The sequence below is a fragment of the Onychostruthus taczanowskii genome, unplaced genomic scaffold (assembly GCF_017590055.1).
Source record: "Onychostruthus taczanowskii isolate IOZ18803 unplaced genomic scaffold, ASM1759005v1 scaffold10, whole genome shotgun sequence".
NCBI classification, from domain to species: Eukaryota; Metazoa; Chordata; class Aves; order Passeriformes; family Passeridae; genus Onychostruthus; species Onychostruthus taczanowskii.
In genome coordinates, this window is record NW_024496526.1 from 6,994,806 (window position 1) to 7,013,103 (window position 18,298).

At 44.9% G+C, this 18,298-nt stretch overlaps 1 protein-coding gene across 2 annotated transcripts in view; it reads left to right on the plus strand.

Moving 5' to 3' along the window:
* Window positions 1-8,252, plus strand: part of SLC15A2 (solute carrier family 15 member 2) — a 59,056-nt gene extending 50,804 nt beyond the window's left edge. For both annotated transcript variants that reach the window (XM_041408471.1, XM_041408461.1), the window contains one exon: window positions 132-8,252. In XM_041408471.1, coding sequence (XP_041264405.1) covers window positions 132-308 — 177 coding nt within the window. In that variant the 3' untranslated portion in view covers window positions 309-8,252. The remainder of the gene's footprint in view (window positions 1-131) is intronic.
* Window positions 8,253-18,298: the final 10,046 nt, after the last annotated feature.

Below are 18,298 nucleotides of genomic sequence, written 5' to 3' on the forward strand. Positions count from 1 at the left end.
TCTTGTGAGCCATTCTGGAAACTAAGAAATAATTTTCACCCAGCTCTTTAAAAACCACTTGAAAGTGCAGAGATATCCTCCAGACTGAGAGTCTGGGGTCTCCTGACCTGCTGTTCTTTTTTCTTTCCTAGTGGGCTGAATTTGTCTTGTTCACTGTTCTCCTCTTTGCTGTGTGCATTATTTTCTCCATCATGGGATATTTCTATGTCAGTGTGGATCCAGAGGACCTAGAAGAAAAGGAAGAGAAGAGAGAGACCTCAAGCAGAGGAAACATGATTGGTCTTGTTACTCAGAAAACAAAGCTCTAACACATCATGGGTTGGGATTTTTTTTTAAACTCAGTTATGAGAAGGTGAAAGAAGGGTGGGGACAGTGTTATTTTATTTTAGAGCACTGCAGTCTTTGTTACTCAAAATGTAACCACCTTATAAATGGGACCAAATGGCCCTCTATAAAAACAATGGGGGTCCTGAAATCAGAACAAAACTCCCTGGGAAAGCTCCTCAGGTATTAAAAGCCCTTATTAGTAATTACAGTGTAATTTAAAACCTGCCCATCTTTTTAAGCATGGAATGCTTTCCTATGATTTTGCCTTAAACATATATTTAAGGCAGCAGGGAGGAAGGGTGGAAGGAATGCCATATGACACAAAAATCTGGAAATGTTACGAGAGAAGAAAGAAGAAAAACTAATATAGGAATTAGGGAAGAATAGATGTTAGTGACAGAAGGATTTTTAATGCTGTCATCAAGGACTGTAAGGGTTACACATAATCCCAAAGGATTTCATCATGTAACTCTCCTTATGAGTATTTCATCCCATTATTGCATGTTATGAATGGTTCTGATTTATGATTTTCACCTTCAGGCTCAGAAGTAATAACAGGGAATTAAATTCTGCAGGCTAAAATATTCCCAAAACACTGCTGAAAAAGACAAGCATGCTACCACCTCTCCCATTTTTTCCCCTAGAAGTTTTTAGCAACTGATGGTGTTCTTTGATTAGACATGATTATAGAATTGCTTTATGCTTTCTTATTTCAGAATTCCAGACAGTTATTTGCCATCTTCCTATACATTAAGCCTTTATTGGGCATTTCCTTTTACAGCACCTGTCACTGCAAGTTAGGATATAGCTGATTTCTTATCTCATGCCTCAGTTATTCCCCACTGGGAGACAAGTTGCAGTAGTTTCTATAAAATTCCAGGCATCCTGCAGTGAGTTATTTACAAGGATGCACTTTATCATTTTTTCAGTCTACAAGAGGAGACCATGGCATATGAGATTTTTCTTTTTCCTTCTTGTTTTTCTGTCTCTACCAGACTTTGGATATAGCAATTTTATTGGAATTGTGATATAACTGTCTGATTTTCCTCAATTGCGTGAAGCTGTGATTTCATATTCTGCATAGGAGTAATCCAACTACTGCTGATCTAGTAAAACTCCTGAGAGAGTCCCTGCCTTCCTCTGTCACTTCAAGGCCACAGTTGTAACAGGTATGGCCTACTTCAAAACAAAGTTGTCAATAGGATCTTCAGGTTCACAGAGAATAGGTTTTAAATTATGCTTTCCTCTTCCATCTTGGCATTGGCCATAGGTGGTTGCTGATACTTGGATTCAGGAGGTCACAAAATACATGTTTGATTTAATTCCTGTTCAGGACAGGAAATACACTTAGTTTGACACCACCTCCTTTGACACCAGCTCCTTTGATGTGCTGCCAGCGTGTGTGTATCTTCTTGAGTAACACTAACAAAACACAGCTTTTTTGTTTTAACTCACAGCCTAAGGTTGCTCCCTCTGCTTTCTGTCCTAAGTGGACATGGACTTTCACCACTAGTTCTGCAAAAGCTCCTGCCTGCTGTGAAGTAGCATCTGGGGTTGTGCCAGAGGGAGACCATGGTCTCATCAGATAAATGAGAAGAGGCTGCAGATGTGCACGCAGGAACACTTGGGGTGGTTCAGTCCATGCAGAGACATTTATTGAGCTGTGGTGGCTGGATCCAGGCAGCTGAACCCTGCAACTCCATGGAGAATGAAGGGCATTGAAAGCCACCAATTAGGTCATCCAGCCTGCTTCTCAGAAGCCAAGTGAGGATTATTCCCCTCTGTTCTTTCTGGTATTGTTCTCCTGCTGTGATTCTTTGTGTGGGCTCTTTCTCCTCCAAGCATTGTTGTTTTCCTAATCCCATTTTATGACACACAGTGAATCGGCTCAGAGGCTGCTGAATCACACTGCTGTGATGCTGTTTGACCAGCTTCCAGTTTGAAGCACTAATAGAAAGCATTTCTTCCTCCACCCACTGCAAACAAAACAAAAATCCCCAAACTGAAGGAATGGCCAGGCTCCAGTAACACTGAACAAACACAATTTAGAATTATTGGAGCATTTAATTTTTTATAAGCCTTGAATTTAAAAGTATGTTGGGGTTCGAGGGCATATGTGGTGTAGAGACAAATTAAAATTATTGAAGCACTTTTCTTGGGAAGCATTGGTAAGCAATTCAGAGTTGCATGAGGGAAAGCAAAGTATCCAGATCTCTAAGACTATATATGCTTGAGAATCTCCTGATTTTTTTTTTTTTTTTTTGGTTTTATTTCCTTATTGGCGACACTACCAGAAGCTGTCACAGACTCTGAGCTTAATTTAAAGGAATCATTCCAAACTCATAAAAGATACATTTAGGATGTCATCTGTATCTGCTTTTTAGACTCCTGATGCCAAATTGCCCCTTTCCAAACATCTCCATGTTCCAAACCGTCACCATAATGCTGGGGGAAGGAAAAATTGCAATTCACAGTTGGGAAGACTATGAACAGAAAGGCAATGCTATAAATAAAGTGCTAACATGAGGCTGGGGGCTGCTCCTGCAGCCCCTCCCAGGAATTGCTTGGGGGACTGTAAGGCTCTGTTCATATTTCTCTCAGGGATGAACCGGTTACTTCTTCCTACCTGCTCATCATCACCTATTGGAAGGTTTTTCCTTCTCTGATCTGCGTGTTTGGTTGCTGGTATGATCCTTCCCCACTGCTTCAGCTGCTGTTGTAGCTTTGCTAAATTGGACCCATTTATTTGGAATGCACCAGCAGTTTGGAGGGATTTCCACTAGGATGCTCGCAACCAGCCAGGAACGGGCTGGGGGCTCTAACAATGAGCTGCCGCTTCTGTAGCTGGAGCAGGTGGGCAAATAGCACATTCAGCATAGCACTTCTCCAGTTTTAGAGCCATAACTCCATCCTTGGAGGTCTTGCATCACTTTAAAATGGACGCAAGACTGGATCAAAGGTTTGGGACTTGATTCCATGGAGTAATGAAGTCTCTGGGTTTTTCCTCCATATTGTCACTTCAGAGATGCGGCCATGCTCAGCTCTTCCTACTCAGTTTTAGAAAAATATTCTTTATTTCTCACAATTCTTTGCTTTAGGATCAGAGGGAGGATCCAAAGTAGTGATAGCATATGTAAAGCTGAATGAACCTCTGTAGAGAAATAGCAACCTGCTGCCTGTCCAGCTTCACCTGTCACTGAAGACTCTGAGCTGTTGGTGAAGCTTTCCCTGGCACAGATTAGGGAAAGCTCACTCCAACTGACCTACAGGAATTATCCTCTCCAGCTGAGGGACAGGGAAGAGGTGGTGGGGAACTGCAGATGTGTTGCTGCACAAACCTTCATGGAGATTGCAGGGGTTTGGCTTTGCTCTCTTAAGTATGTGTGTTTATCTGTTTCTCTGAAAGGTGCTTTCTGAGGAAGATTTTTGTGCAGAAATTCATTTGCACTGGCTGTTGCCAATTTTCCCCTTAGCAGGTTGTAAGTGTGACCAGTGTTATTTCCAGTTTTGCATGAGATAAGCATAAAAATTAGATTTCAAACTCAGCAAAACAGCATCTTTGCTGTCAGTTCCTTAAATTTACCTTTTTCTGAGGCAGTCAAATGCCTTTAGGTAGCAAGTTCTCTGTGCAGCTCAAGGGGCTTGCCACTCACTTTTCTTCCATCCTCCGTTCACCGCAATCCCAGAATTCCAGAAGATGAGCCCCGGGAGGGCTGCATGGGCCTGCCTTGGATGCAGCTGGTGTGTGCTGTCACTGCTGACTGGGAAGCAGGAGCCTGGCCTGGTCAGGAGCTGGTTCCTCTCTGGATACCCAAATGGGGCCTGGCAAAGTAGACTGAGGCAGGGCTAGCCCTGGTGGAAGTTGTGGTTTACTGAGCAGTGACCTAGATGTGAGGTTTTATTGTGAAAGGGAAATATAAGCGAGTTAAAGAAAAAAATTTCACTTTACTTGGCTTTGGCCTGAGGCAAGGAAAGTGCAGACTGATGGGCAGGGAGGAAACAAAGGGCTGTTTGGTCAAGGTCTTCCCAATTCCTCAATGAACAGCTGAAGTTACATTGAATTAGTTGCAGGGAATATGAGATGAGAGAAGAGAGAAGAGGAAAGCTCAGATGATTAAAAATTGGATGAATTCAGAAGAGCACTCTCCTAGCTGGTGATGAAGGGCCATTGGGGGAGATGGTCACCCGTGGTTTGAAAATGGGTTTGGTGTTCCAGAGTGCTGCAAAAACCAGCATGAAGACCAGCACTGGTGGGTCTGCACTGAGCAGAGGAGGAGGTGGCTTTACCCCAGCAATGTCCTCACCACCTCTGGGAGCCACCAGCTTGGCTTAACCATTGGAACAGAACAAACCGCTGAATGTTATTACAGACGTGATTAGCACAGGAGGGAGAGCTACAGTTGGGGGTGGTTAACAAGTTTTAGCCAGGGTCATACACAGAAGGATAATCTCTTTTTTTCTCTGCATTGAATTTCTTTTCTGAGCTACAAGAACCACTTTCTAGAACAAGCTGCTTAAACTTGGGAGATCAGCACCATGGCAAATACCACAGCTGCTGAATTTTGGATGGTACCAGACTCTGCATTTCATTATCACTACATTTGTTATTGTGATACAATTTTAAAACAGCATTTAAGAGATGCGTCTGGTCCCAGATGTTGACAGATCTGGCCAGGGTTTTACATGTTGATAGCTGGATTCACTGGCTGTTGATAGCTATTTTTTCATGTTCATGTGTGTGATAAACTTCTCATGTACAAGTAGATGTGGGGCCTTTAGAATTCTCCAGCAATTTAGAAAAAAGCCCCGAAGTTCCACATGAAGCTGGCTAAACATGAACTGTGGCATTGCTTCCTTGAGCGAGCTTCCCATGTGCTTTGTAAAGCAGGGACCCTCATTCATCTCCTGCAAAGTGCTCCCCAGAGAGACAAAAATGGGGGACATAAACATTTTGCCTTGAGAAGGGCTCATGCTGCCTAATGGAAATTGCATGAAAGAAAATAATTGCTTTGCTTAAAATCCTCCTTCCTCACCATCTCAGGTGGACAACAAGGAAGGAAAGAGTTTCTTATTGAGCTTTGTATCCAGGAGCTGCTGCATCTTCTCAAAGTCTTTCATGCTGTGTTTTGCCAGCAGATCAGCATTAACCTGGCCTTAGCACCTGTAGATCAGAAGACTGTCAGGATGCAGAGCAGCCACACAGCAGGCTCCCACAGTCTGCTGATCAGCTCTGATCTCTTCATTTTTAATGAATAGTTGTAGCAGTTATCCTGCAGGGCTCAGTCAGTCAGAATTGCTCTAAATTTAGGCCACAACTAAGGACCTGAGAGAACTGTAATCAACAAGATAAATAGCTAAAATCTCAAAAACCTGCTAAAACACTGACTTAGTGCTTAATTAAAATTCTAATGTGCTCACAGAAAGTAAAAATGTAAACCTGAATTTAGCAATTCAGTCAGAGCAATGAGGAGCTGTAGCTGAAATCCACCAGTGTGACAACTGGCAAACAAGATGAAGATACACAAAGCAAGCAAACATCCCTCTTTAGATTATTTTTTGTCATTGCATACGTTGTACAGTCTGCTTGGCCTGTCCTTTTGGATATACCCATGTGTGTAAGGAAAAGAAGCTGAACTGACTTGCCATGTACACTTTCCAAGCTGCAGCTTGGTTCTCCTCTTGTTGCAGACTCCCAAGTTAGCTCCAAATGACTCCCTTTGCTAGCAGTCAGCCCCCTCCCCACAAATCACTTCTCCCTGATGACTTTGCCAGCCCTCAGCACCTTGTTTATTCCTCCACTCATGCAGCCTCTTTGCTGGCAGCAAGAGCATGTTTGTTTGGGAGCTGTCCTGCACAATGCTGCCCACTTTCCTGCATCCAGGAAAGCTGCTGACCCGCAGGAGAACTGTGTCTGGGCAGAGACATGCAGAGCCAAATGTCTGGGTGGTAACAGCATCTGCCCTGGCTGCTTTGCCTCTGGCTTTTTGTCACAGCTTTGTATGCCCTGACACATCTTCTGTAGGCAAATCAGAGCGCAGGGGTTGTCCAGCATCTCCCTCCCCCCATCCTGTGCCTGGTTAGCTGCCCATAGTCAGCCCTTGTGTTGTGCCAAGTCAAGCCACAGGGACTTCTGGACCGACACAGTGCTGTCACCAGCCCTGGAGCATCCACTGGTGCTGCCTGTGGCCCCAGCCTGTTTACACATTATTTATGGCCCTGCCCTGCCAGCCAGTTTGAGAGTCTCTTGCACAGAAGTGAGAGAAAGCCACACAGGCTGTGTCCATCTCAGCAGTGCTGTGTGGTCAGTGGGCTGCCTTTGCAATCACAGACCTGCCATCAGCATGGAAGCAGCAGCTGGTGGAAAGGGGCAGCTCCTCTGTCACCAGTGCCAGCTGCTATCATGGGGCTGGCTCTGTGGCCATTCCAGGCTTGGCCTTTTAACAGTCAGTGTCAGTGTTTTGCTGAGAGCCCTGTCTTATCATTGCGTATTACCATGTGCTGCCAGGCTTCAGTTTCTGAATCTTGTGGTCGAGGAGCAGCAAGCTGCATCCTGGCAGGGCACTTTCTGCTCCTTCTTGGTGTACTTGTCCATCCCCAGTGACCAGGTTTTGGGTAATAACTGGCATCTCCCAGACCTTGCTGTGTTTGTGTATCACTCACAAATGAAGTTTCTTCAAATGGAAGTGAATTTGCTTGGAGCTCTGACTCTACTCATGTCTGTTTGGAGCTGCTGGGAACCTTTGTTCAGGCTCTTTCTCTGTTTAACCTGTGCAACAAAACACTTTCCAAACAGCCTTCGTGCTGTTCTAACCAAAGAAAGAAACCTCTCAAATGTGCTGTACCAATATGGATTTTTCCTGCCCAAGTTAGAGGTGTAACAGGCCAGCAGGAATCCACCAGGCACCAGGAGCTGCTGTCTTTCAGAAAGACAAGCTGCTGTCAGTCACAGGGGCTCCTCACATTGAGGCCATGCAGTCCAGCTCCTGCTGTGCCCTGAGCTCAGCAGATGCTCCGATGCCTCTCTGGGGGCCGCAGCTCCCAGGTCCAGCACTGGCCAGACCAGTGTGTGCCAGTCATGGGCTGCCAGTGCCAGCTTTGCTTCCTGACACTTTATACAGCCCAAAATCTGCAGAGCAAAGAGAAGACAGTTCCCTCTTTCCACAGAGGATATTTAATTTGCGTGTTCCTGCTCCCTTCTCACCACAGCCAGTGTCATCAGTGTCCTGTTATTTCAGGGATGGCCAAGGAGTTGTGCAGTCCCTCATCTCACCACTTGGAGCAAGGGAAGGTTTGGGCTTTCCCACTCTGCCCACCCACAAGCACCTTCCTGGAAGCTCTCCTCAGATTTAGGTCCTCCACCTCTCCAAAGGGCACTCCTCATGAGACCAAGGATTTGACATGTTTTTAACCAGTTTTTAACCATGTTTTTAATTTGTGGGGATTAGCCAGCCTGGGTAATGTTTGCATTTTACCCTTTGCTGTCTGCTGGTTGTGGATTTAGTTTTAGAGCTAATTTCACTGTTTTTCTTTACATTTTCTCCCCAAAGGTTGTCCTAGACCACCTGCACTCTCTGTATAAAATAAATAAATGGCCTTGGCTCTTTTCAGATTGATTTTTTTTCCATTTTCTGCCAACACTTTGATAGTGCCATGAAGAATCCCTCTGCACTAATGGTGCCAGCACAGTCCTTTACATCCCTACTGGAGGATTTCTTTGTTTCTCACTTGCACCATTCTTTTGTATGTGCTGCTTATAACCAAAGGGTTTCTGCTGCATTTCTCACAGCCCAGCTTTCCTCACTTCTGTAATGCAGGCTCTGAGTTCCCTCTTCCATTTGAGCTGAAAACTGTTAAAGGCTATTGAGGCCTTCAGAACCAGCTGGGTTTTATCTAGTAAAGTCCTTTTTTTTTTCTTTTCCTTTTTTTTTTTTTTTTTCCCACTGTGTTCACATCCATCACTTACAGCTCAGGAGTGAAACACTGCTCTGGTCTTCTCCTGTCAACTCTCTGAGGAGAAGGCTGGGCTTTTAACTTTTCCATTAAACCCATATCTGTGATGCCTTTGGTCCTAATGCTCGTTGTTAGCATCCCTTGAAGCCAGGGATTTTGGTTCCTTTCTTTGGGTTTTTGCTTCAGTCTGCTTCAGACATAAGCATTTTTTAGCTTGTGTCACTGTATTACACCTCCTGGGGTCCACTGACCTGTTGGGCTGAAAATGAGCAGAGAAGTCATCCCAGTGGTTTTAAAAGATGCTCAGCTCTGAAAGGTTTGAGCTTCTTTTCAGCTTAGGGAAGAGCAGGCACTTTTTCACGCAAAGGTGTGTTTTTCATTCCTACTGCATCCTGCTCTGTCTGGGAGGGGATGCTGCCAGGTCAGAGCACCTCCACCATCAACAGCACTTTGTGCCTGCTTTTCTCTGACTCTGCATTTCCTAGCTTAGATTTTCTTGCTCTTGGCCTCTCCTTGGTGGGTCTCTCACAGCTGTGATATTCACTCAGAGGTAGATGTTGCCTCCAGCAATTTACTTTACCAGTCTCATGTTGTTGCTTGTGGTGACACCAATCACGGGATTTGTTTTGCCTTTTCAGTCTCCACTGTTTTTCCAGGTTTCTGCTGTGATTTTTCTTGATTCTGACTGTCAAGCTCTCGCCAATTTTGTCTTCCTCCTCATGGCTTCCCATTATCAATGCTGTACTTTGGGTCCAAGTGCCCTTCATGCCCCAAATCTGCAAGATAAGTAAACTTAGAAAATCATTAGGGCGGACTTTGACGCTCCTGTCTCCATCAAAGGCTAGGATTAAATGAGTCCCTTTGATAAGCCGAGCTGATGGGCCCATTTGGAGTGCACATGTGGTATGATGAGCCTCGCGGGACTTATGATTAAAAGACACGAGAGAACACAATTATTTAGAGAGCTACCAGGAGATTGCTGCAGCTCACTAGTCACTTCTTTATCAGAACAAAAGAAGAGTCCAACTCTCCAGGGCGACAGGCAGCTCCTGGGAAGTGGCCGTGGGTCTCTAATTGCTGCGGGAGGCGGGGCTGCCGCTTTGATGTGTGCTATAACTGCGGGAGGGTGCTGGACAAAGCCACTGCAACCACTTCTGTCCCCAAGGAACTTGGTCCAGGACTGAAACCTTCCACACAGGTGGCTTCTTTATCTCTTTTCATGGTTGCTTGTTTTTTTCCACCATAAACTGCAGTTGCTTTTGCAGCAGGATAGAGCTCAGCTGGGTTTCTTTGCTGGGCTGTGATCACATCCTGACTGGCACAGGGAGCTCAGTGCAACCAGGGCTGACTCCCTGCATCAGATCTTCAAGGCTGGGCTGGATCCTGACCCAACAGGAAAAGTCATGTTAGCTTAGGCTCTGCAGCAAGCCCTGGAGATGAGAAATGTCTGACTGGACACAAATACAATTTTGCCTGTTCTTTTTTTTTTTTTTTTTTTTCCTCAGGGTCAGGCTATTGACTTAGGGCTGAATGGCATATGTAATTGTAGCAAGGCTATTTTTCTCACTTTTTTTTTTAAAGGAATGTTCATGCTGCATTTTAATTACAACATTTAGAACACGTCCAAATAGCTTGAGCTCAAATTGATCTTGTTTTTCAGCCAGGAAGCTTGTTTTTCATCTATTATTATAATAAATGTGCTATTGATAATAGTTTAGGTGCAATACAGCAAAGCTTTGTGTTATACATCAGCTCTGGAGGCTCAAAATTTTCTTATTATCCATTACTGACATGACAGTTTACAAATATTTAACAAACAAATTACCAGGTTTTCCTTGTTCCCTCTTAGTTTGCAGTCTCAGTCCTTTTGACAGCTGAATTCAGGATTAATGATGATCTTGTTTAAGACGATTGTTTGCTAGCAAACAGGTTTATTCTCTATACCTACAAGTACAGCAGGAGAACTAACACTGACACTTTGAATTAAATCTCATCCTCAAAGCAAATTTTTTTAGCTTTATTCCATCCAGTTCTCGTAAGAAGAAATTGGATTTGCCTGGTAAAGTGCTTAGACCTTTAATAATTTTTTAGTTTATATAGTCATTTTAAATATAGACACTTAACATGAAGAGCTGGCAAAAGGAATATTTTTTTCTCTGCCAGCCCTGAGCTTGCTGGGTCTAGTCAGGCTGTAAATGTTTTAAAATCCTTTCTGAGCACAAAGAGGGGAGAAAAGGGACCACCTTGACCCTCCATGGAAAAGCGAGATCCAGGAGGAGAAGCTGGATTTGAGTCTCTGTAAAGCACTGGGAGACACTGAGCCCAGGTCCTGGGAGTGGTAAAACACATCCACACTTTGCAGCAGCTTCTTCTCCACCTGCTCCAGGTCTGAGCATGGGGTGAAGGGCACAGCAAGGGCTGATAGCCAACATCTGCCTGGGAAGGTTGCTTCTGCTGTAGATGGCTGCAGGTGAAGAAAGGAAGGTACTACAGCCCCTGGGAGAGCTTGATGCATCCCCAGGGGAATCAGGGACATCTTCTGGGAGAAAGCACAGCACTGGACTAGAGACTGAAATAATGTGTGAAGCACTTGCTTCAGAGCACGTCCTGGGCACTGGGCCATCCCTGCCCTGTGGCTTCTGATCTTGGGCTTTGCATGCACAATACAGGAATTCACTGGTGTGTGGGCCTGGCTTTGGAGAAGAGAAGTGAATTTGTTCTCAAGAAAAATCACTCTTTGTTGGCAGAAAATCTGTGAGTTGGGTTCCCCAAGGGCATAGTGTTTGAAAATCACAGATGACTAAAAGATAACACTTTTGAGGGTTAGTTTTGTTTTGTGTTGTTTTGGGGTTTTTTTTGTTTTTGTTTTTGTTTTACTTAGTTGTTGTTTGTTTGGTTTGGTTTGTTGTTGTGGAAGGTGTTTGTTTTTTTGCCTTTTGGGCATGACAAACTGAATGTCACACATAAATTTCTCCACAACTGACCTGGCCACAAATTTTTTTTGTTTTAACGCAAAAAAATCTGAGACAACTTAAAAGTATTTCAGAGCTCAGGCCTCCCACCTGAGCTCTGAAATACTAAATGTCACACTAGCAGAAATTACTAAAGCTGTGAAACTTGAGTGTAGTTTATCACATCAATCTTAAACAAAGATAAACCAAATCAGATCAGACTTGATGAAACAGAATAAAAACATGCTTGGTTAGAAAGAATGTGTTAATAGAGAGTATTTCTTATTATATTATATTTTATTTGATAAGCAATAAAACCACATACAGCGTATACAGTTGTTTGCAATGCAAGCACTCGTTACTGACTTTCCATGGAATGAGTTTGGCCAGCATGGAGCAGCAGGGACAGGGACAGGGGCACAGCTGAGGATGTCAGCATCTCTACCCATGTGTTTTCAACCCTGGAATAATCCCATAATAGGGATGTCTTAGCCTGGTATTTAAGCCTTCATCTCACTCCTTTTTAAGGCTTGCTTAACGCTTTTCCAGTTGATTGATACAGCATCAATCACAGTAATGTGGCAGCTATGATGTTCCTGTTAATAACTCCTGAGGAGATGGGTGGCTCAAGGCCCTGAGCTGAGCACAGGCATTTTCCATGCAAATGCCAGGGAAGATTCACTGACAACAGCAACTTTTGAAATGTGTGGGGCAGCAGCAAGAAAGTGCCCATCATTCCACCCCCAAGCACCTTCCAGTTTGGGAATATGCCTGTCACTGGGGTTGCATCTGCAGCCTTTTTCTGCCCAGGGGTTAAGGCTTTGAGGAGAGTTTGTGAAGTGCAGCTACCAGCTGGACACACCAAGGGTAAGCTGGCTCCAATTGCCTGCTTTGCTTATGCCACTTGCCATGTATTACAAATCCAGCCACTCACAAGGAACCAAACTATTAAGCTGCTTTCTCATAATCATTAATTATAAAGATACCATCACTCGTGTTTGTAAAGTAGGAACTATCCTGTGATAGCTGATTTACTTTTTTCAGTTCAGTGAATTGTGATGGTGAGGCTGCAAACAGTGTTGGCAAGTGATTCCCACAAGGATCTGCTCCTGCAGGTCTGAGCTGCTGAAACCCCCCTGTTCATGACACAAAGGCTGCACAGTGACCTTGCAGGTACAGATTTATGCTCCCCCCATCCTTCTGGCCATGCTGCACAGTCTCTGGGAAAATCTCAGTCCTGCAGGAAGTCAGGTAAATATTTGATACCCTGACAGCCAATTTAAGGAGAAGCTTTCAGGCCAAAAGGACGTCACTCTAAAGACTTTCTCTGACATGCTGAGCACCCCAAAACTTTGCTGGGATCCATCACTGTGGATACTGATTTCTCCTCTGCTTTGCCATCCCTTATGTGTTTAGGTTCATAGTGGCAGCACAGTGAGAGGGACTCTTAAACCCCTCCTAGGGCAAAAGCAACAGTTCTGGGGAGACTCCATGTTTTTTCAGCCATCTCCCAATTCATCCTGCTGGTGCTCAGCCTTCCTCACACACCTCTGCCATTCCAGGTGATGGGTAGGGCAGCCAAATGGGTCAGAAGAGGAAAAGCCCGTCAAAGCTGCTCATCCTGCCAGGGCCACTTGCTGCCCAGGTTAGTCATGATATGAGGACTGAACTTCCAGAAGGATTTGGCACCACAGCACCTGGGACAGTCCTGCACAGTTCTGAGCTATTGCTGCTTTCTGGACAGATGTGTGCCAGCTGCTGGGTCTGCTCAGACTGCACAGGAGTCCGTGCGTGATCAGATCACTGATCGATGCTCCGCTGCCATCTGCATCTAGGGAAAAAGTGACAAATCTTCCTCCCCCACAACAGCCATACCTTCCATGATTTTGATGAATGAGATCTTTATTGGCTGCTGGGCTAATTAAATAGAAGTTGCATCAGCTTCTAGCTGACAGGCTTTAATTGCTCCTGAGCAGATTTTGAGAGGACCAGATGAATATGAAAATAAAAGGAAAGACTGTGGATTGGATCCAAGGATATCTCTTACTGCATTGTGCTTCAGCTGGAATGAAGTTTGTTCCACCATTCTCTGAGGAACTGGAAGGGGACAGGGGGCTCCTGTGCTGTAAGAGTGATGTCAGAAAAGCAAAAATTAACACAGATAACAAAAAGGAGAAAATAGTTTCTTGATTTTAGATGAGAATTTCTGAAGTCTTATCTTTGCCCCAGTCTCCAGCTTTGGCCTTGAGCAGCTGGTACCCATCCATCCACTCTGTGCTCCTGCTCCCATTTGTCACACAGGACTAACACCTGCCGAGGGCTGAACTGCTTGGGATGCTCTGACACAATATGTATTCCTGAGACTGTTTTTTTCTTCTTTTTTTTTCCCTCCTGTTTCTTTGAAGTCCAAAGACTGCAAAGGGTGTGTCAGGCATCCATCAGCCCCCATAGCCAGGCCCAGCCCTGTGCATTCTGCTGAGAGCTTAGGAGAAGGATGCTCCCCTCCATCAACAAGGACTTTGAGCCTGGCCCTTCATTGGCACATCCCCTTTGAAGACAAGAGGTGCTGTGTGTGTCCCAGTGTGTGCTGGCTGCCAGCAAGGGCTGCACAGCTCTCTCAGCCCCTTGCTGCCTTTTCCCCATGCAGGACAGGGTAAGGGGCTGATTTGCATCTCTCCTCCAGACTCCTGCCTGAACCTCCAAGTAGGGTATATGCATGGCTCAATAGGAGAGCCACTGACAGAAAAAGTTTCTGGGTACCGAAGGTTGAGGTTGGTGCAGGACAGAGACAGATCTGGTACAGATCAGTAGATTAAAAAGTTAACTGAAATTAATGGCCAAGCCCTCAGTGACTTCAGTGGTGTCATGTTTTCCCCAGTGGACTCTGCAGTCTATATCTGGGCACATCCAGCCTAAGAAGCTTGTTCCATGTTTAATTTATGGCATGATGGATGAGTTCTTAGCATACAATGCACTTAATTCTATTTTGGGCTGATTTATGGTGTGATGTGAACTGCACGTGAAGTTTTTAATTCAGTAGGTGGTGACTCTGATCCAGTCTATGGAGTGTGACGGAAGAGATGATAAATTTGATTCCAAAGGTGATGCATCAACTTCAGTGTGAAGTGCATCAAATTTATCACATGGCACATTGGTTTCAGTGCATGACACCCCAGCAATGGAAGTGCCAGGACAGTTCAGTGGGATACTTTGACTGCATCACCAGTGGTCCCTCAAATCCACCACCTCCTCAGAAGAAAATGGCCCTTGCTCTTTGTCTTTCATTTGGTCTTGCAGGACTTGAAGAAAACCAGAAAGATGGCCCATTAGGTGCTGGTCAAAATATTTGTCTTCAATTTAATATATGCACCAAGTAAGGGCTTCTGATATCCCACATAATTTCAGGTCTCATGAAGATACTGCTGCTCTGGGGAACCTCAGCACCAACCAGCAAATTGGCTTAATTTTAAGTTAATTTTATGACTCAGTATCTTTGCTTTTAGCTCAAACTGGCTGACCCACACTGCTGAATGGGAATGTGGAGTTTGAGTCCTCTCTGGGAGATTGGGCTCTTCAACATCTGTAACTTCTGACAAATGTTTAAAAACACCCCTGGAGAAAACCCCTCCTCTTCTCCCTCCGTCCTCACTCACTGCGAATGCCTTTGGGTTAAGACTTCCTGGCTGAAATAACCCCATGTCTTGATCAGGAGTTCCTAATGGCATTCATACATTAGTTGTTTGGGACTTGGTGCACACAGTCTGGACAGCCCAGAGTGTGCTGGGCACTGAGGGGCTCCCAGTACCCATGGTGCTCAACTGCTTCCCCATCCTCACACTCCATTCCACCAGCACCACTGAATCCAGCTGGGCCCTGCAGAGCATAGCAAATCACTGAGGCAGCCAAGAACGGGCTGATGAGAGGATTTGGTGACAAGCTGAGCAAGGAGTAATTACTTTTCTTCTTCTCTTCTCCTTTTGCTGCCACAGCCTCTGTGGCAGTGAGGATAAATGCAGTGTATAAGCAGTAGTGAGTGGCAGATTCACTGGTCTGCAATTTATAACACTGTCCTCCCCAAAACCCCACTGAAGGGCATTATGAAGTTAGCTAAATAAAGGGGGATAAAATTATGAGAGGGTCACTGTGGAAAAGTGTTTGGAAACCCTCAGAAGAGAGGCTGTTTTCTTCTCTCCAACTGTCTTGTTGAGCTCTGAGGGAGGGTTAGTGCTCATACACCAGATATTAAATTCAATCCAGTGAGAAGGAGCAGATGTTGATGTGCCAAGCCTGTCTGCCACCACGTCTAATGCATAAGGATGACTGAAAAATCTTCCATCAAAATGTTTTGATTTTTCTTGAAGCAAAAATAAACTTCTGAAAAAAAACAACAACGAACCTTCAGGGCAGAAAACTTCTGGCTGAGAAAACTTTGTCTTCAGAGTGTTGATAAAGGGTTGCTGCTGTCAGAGGGGATAAAGAGGAGGATGTTTTTCATCAGTCATGTTAATCTGATCTATCCCTCCATGCAGGCTTGTGCAGACAGATAAAATAAAACAGATCCTGATACGCTGATGAGCCAAACTCTATCAGTTTCCAAGGGACTTTGAGCTGTCTGGATGGAGAAGCAGGGGATGGATTTGCTTTGAACTTAGTCCCTGGTGAAGGGTGTTAAGCACTGGGAAAGGCACTAAGGCTAATGTGCATCTGGTCTGCCTGGAGGGAGCTGTTTGCAGGCTTGGCCTGTGCTCTGTGCTCCCAACACCTCTATAGCAAAGAGGTCATGCTGCTCCTGCTGCTCACAGCCCACTCCCTGCAGGAGGGGGAAACTTTAAGCCTGGTCTTCCACTCTCAAAAAGGGTTAAAATCCCCCACAAATATATGGTATAAATGGTTTAAGGAGTACAAGGGAGGGGAAATGCTAAAAATAACTCCTTTCAATAGCAAAAAATGCTCATGAATCTGAGCTCCTATTTCAGCACCACCTTGCAAACATGTTTTGTTCATGACCAGGGTAAGAATCACTGGGTTTGGGAGGTTGCTGTGCCTGCTCCTCTGTCCCCCAGGGAGCCCCTGAGGGGATGCTGGTGCCCCACTTAACCCTGGCCAAGGGGCTCAGACAGGCTCAGGGATGCCCCCTCTGCTGCCATCCACAGAGAATCTCACTCTCTGGGCCTGGGTGGAGCTGGTACCAGGAGAAGGACAGCAAGGAGCATCCCAGCTGAACAGCATGGATCCTGCTCCTGCATCCCAGCCCACTGAGCCCCTGGCACACATGCTCCTCTAGAACCATGGAGGAGCCTCCCATGTTTGAGCTGTGGAGAGAATTTATTTCTTCATTTATTTGCTTTGCATGGGAGAAAAGGCTGCTTGTTTATAATGTGGAACAATCATTTTAACTAACTGAAGTCAGTCCCATAAATCAATTGCCCTCTCCAGAGCATTAACCAGACCCTGGAATCAGCAGTTTTATGATACCTTTCCATGTTACTCTGGGTGGATTCTGGGCCAGAGTCTCAGCTGGTGTAACTTGGTGTCACTCTCCAAATCCAGGTGATTTACACTGCCTAATGCAGCTATGAACTTCTACAGGTTTGATAATCTCAGGTGCCCTAGTTTTTACTGAAGAGTTCATATTGTTGTTTCAAGGTGTTTTAAAATACATTTGACTGAGAGAGAGCACACAGGTCAAACTGTATATCCCAAACAAATGCGTTTGTCACTTCAAAATTAGTCCAGGCTGAAACACTGGAAGAAAGAAGGTCCCTCTCCAGTAGCAGGTACTCCAAAGGCTACTGGTCCTAATTAACCAGGCCTCCTGGAGCCTCAATTCCCTCCTCTTTGCATTGCTGAGGCTCTCAGTAGATTTGATGGTTTTCCTCCAAATCCTTTGACTATCATCAACAATGAGGCTGCTGGCACTGCAGGCTGATGGGATGGCTCCTGCCTCCTCCTCGGTTCACCCTTCTCCACTGTTTCCATCCATCCATCCATCCATCCATCCATCCATCCATCCATCCATCCATCATCTTCTTCTCAGAGTGCAAGATCCTGGGACAGGGAGTGTCTTTCCTTTTTCTCTTTTATCTCATTCCTTGAGTGGCAGGTTTTTATTGACTCACAAATACACACAAAGGGAATTCCTGCCCATGATCTAAAGGATGTGGTTGAGTGAATCTTTTTCCAAGCTGCTTAAGGGTGAGCCCTCACTTCTGATTTAAACTGCAGTTTTTCATTTCTGATGGCTAAAATGAGGGGTTTGTGCTTTGTGAGCCCACATGGCACCTCCACAACAGGGAAACACACTGGGGAATCTCTTTATCTTCCTACATGCAGGATCCCTCACATCTCTCATGATCAGATGGCCACTCTGTGCTGTTGGATTTCCTGGGGATGTTCAAGACCTGGGTGATTAGCACCATTTGTCTCTTTCCATTTCCCCACGCTGCTCTGGTATTAATTTATTTTTACACAGAGAAGAGGAACATAAGATCTGAGGTCTCTGAGGGATACTCATTCTCTGCAAACAGAGTACAATGCACACTCAGGTGGACATGGGCCTGTCCTGGCTTTTGACATGTTTTCTGTGCAGATAGAGCTAAGCTTAGTTTCACCTATAAAATTTCCCATTCACATGAGAGGATGTTTCAGTTAACTGATAATCCATGATGATGACTTTTCTGTGAACATTAGGTCCCAGGAGGTTTGAGGAAAGTGTCTGTCTCTCCCTTTGACATGGGGCATTTGGGAATGGCTGAGTTCCAGGCTGTTTTCTGTACCTCAGCTTTAAAAGAGTGGAAGTTATAAAATTTGGGCAATTCCTTATTTGTTTTGAATCAGCTTTCCCCAGTTTCCACCATCAGCATCTCATCTGGCTGTGGAACATTTTTAAAGTATAGCTTCAGCTTGCAAACAGAATTGAAATTTTAAGCCACACGGTGCAAGATTTGTAAGTGGTAATTGCATCAACTTAGGATCAATGGAGCAGAATAATATCTGCCCACTATTAGAGGCTTAATAAAATTAATAGTGCTGGCTCTGCCATGAATTACTTTAAAATAGAGATTGTACGA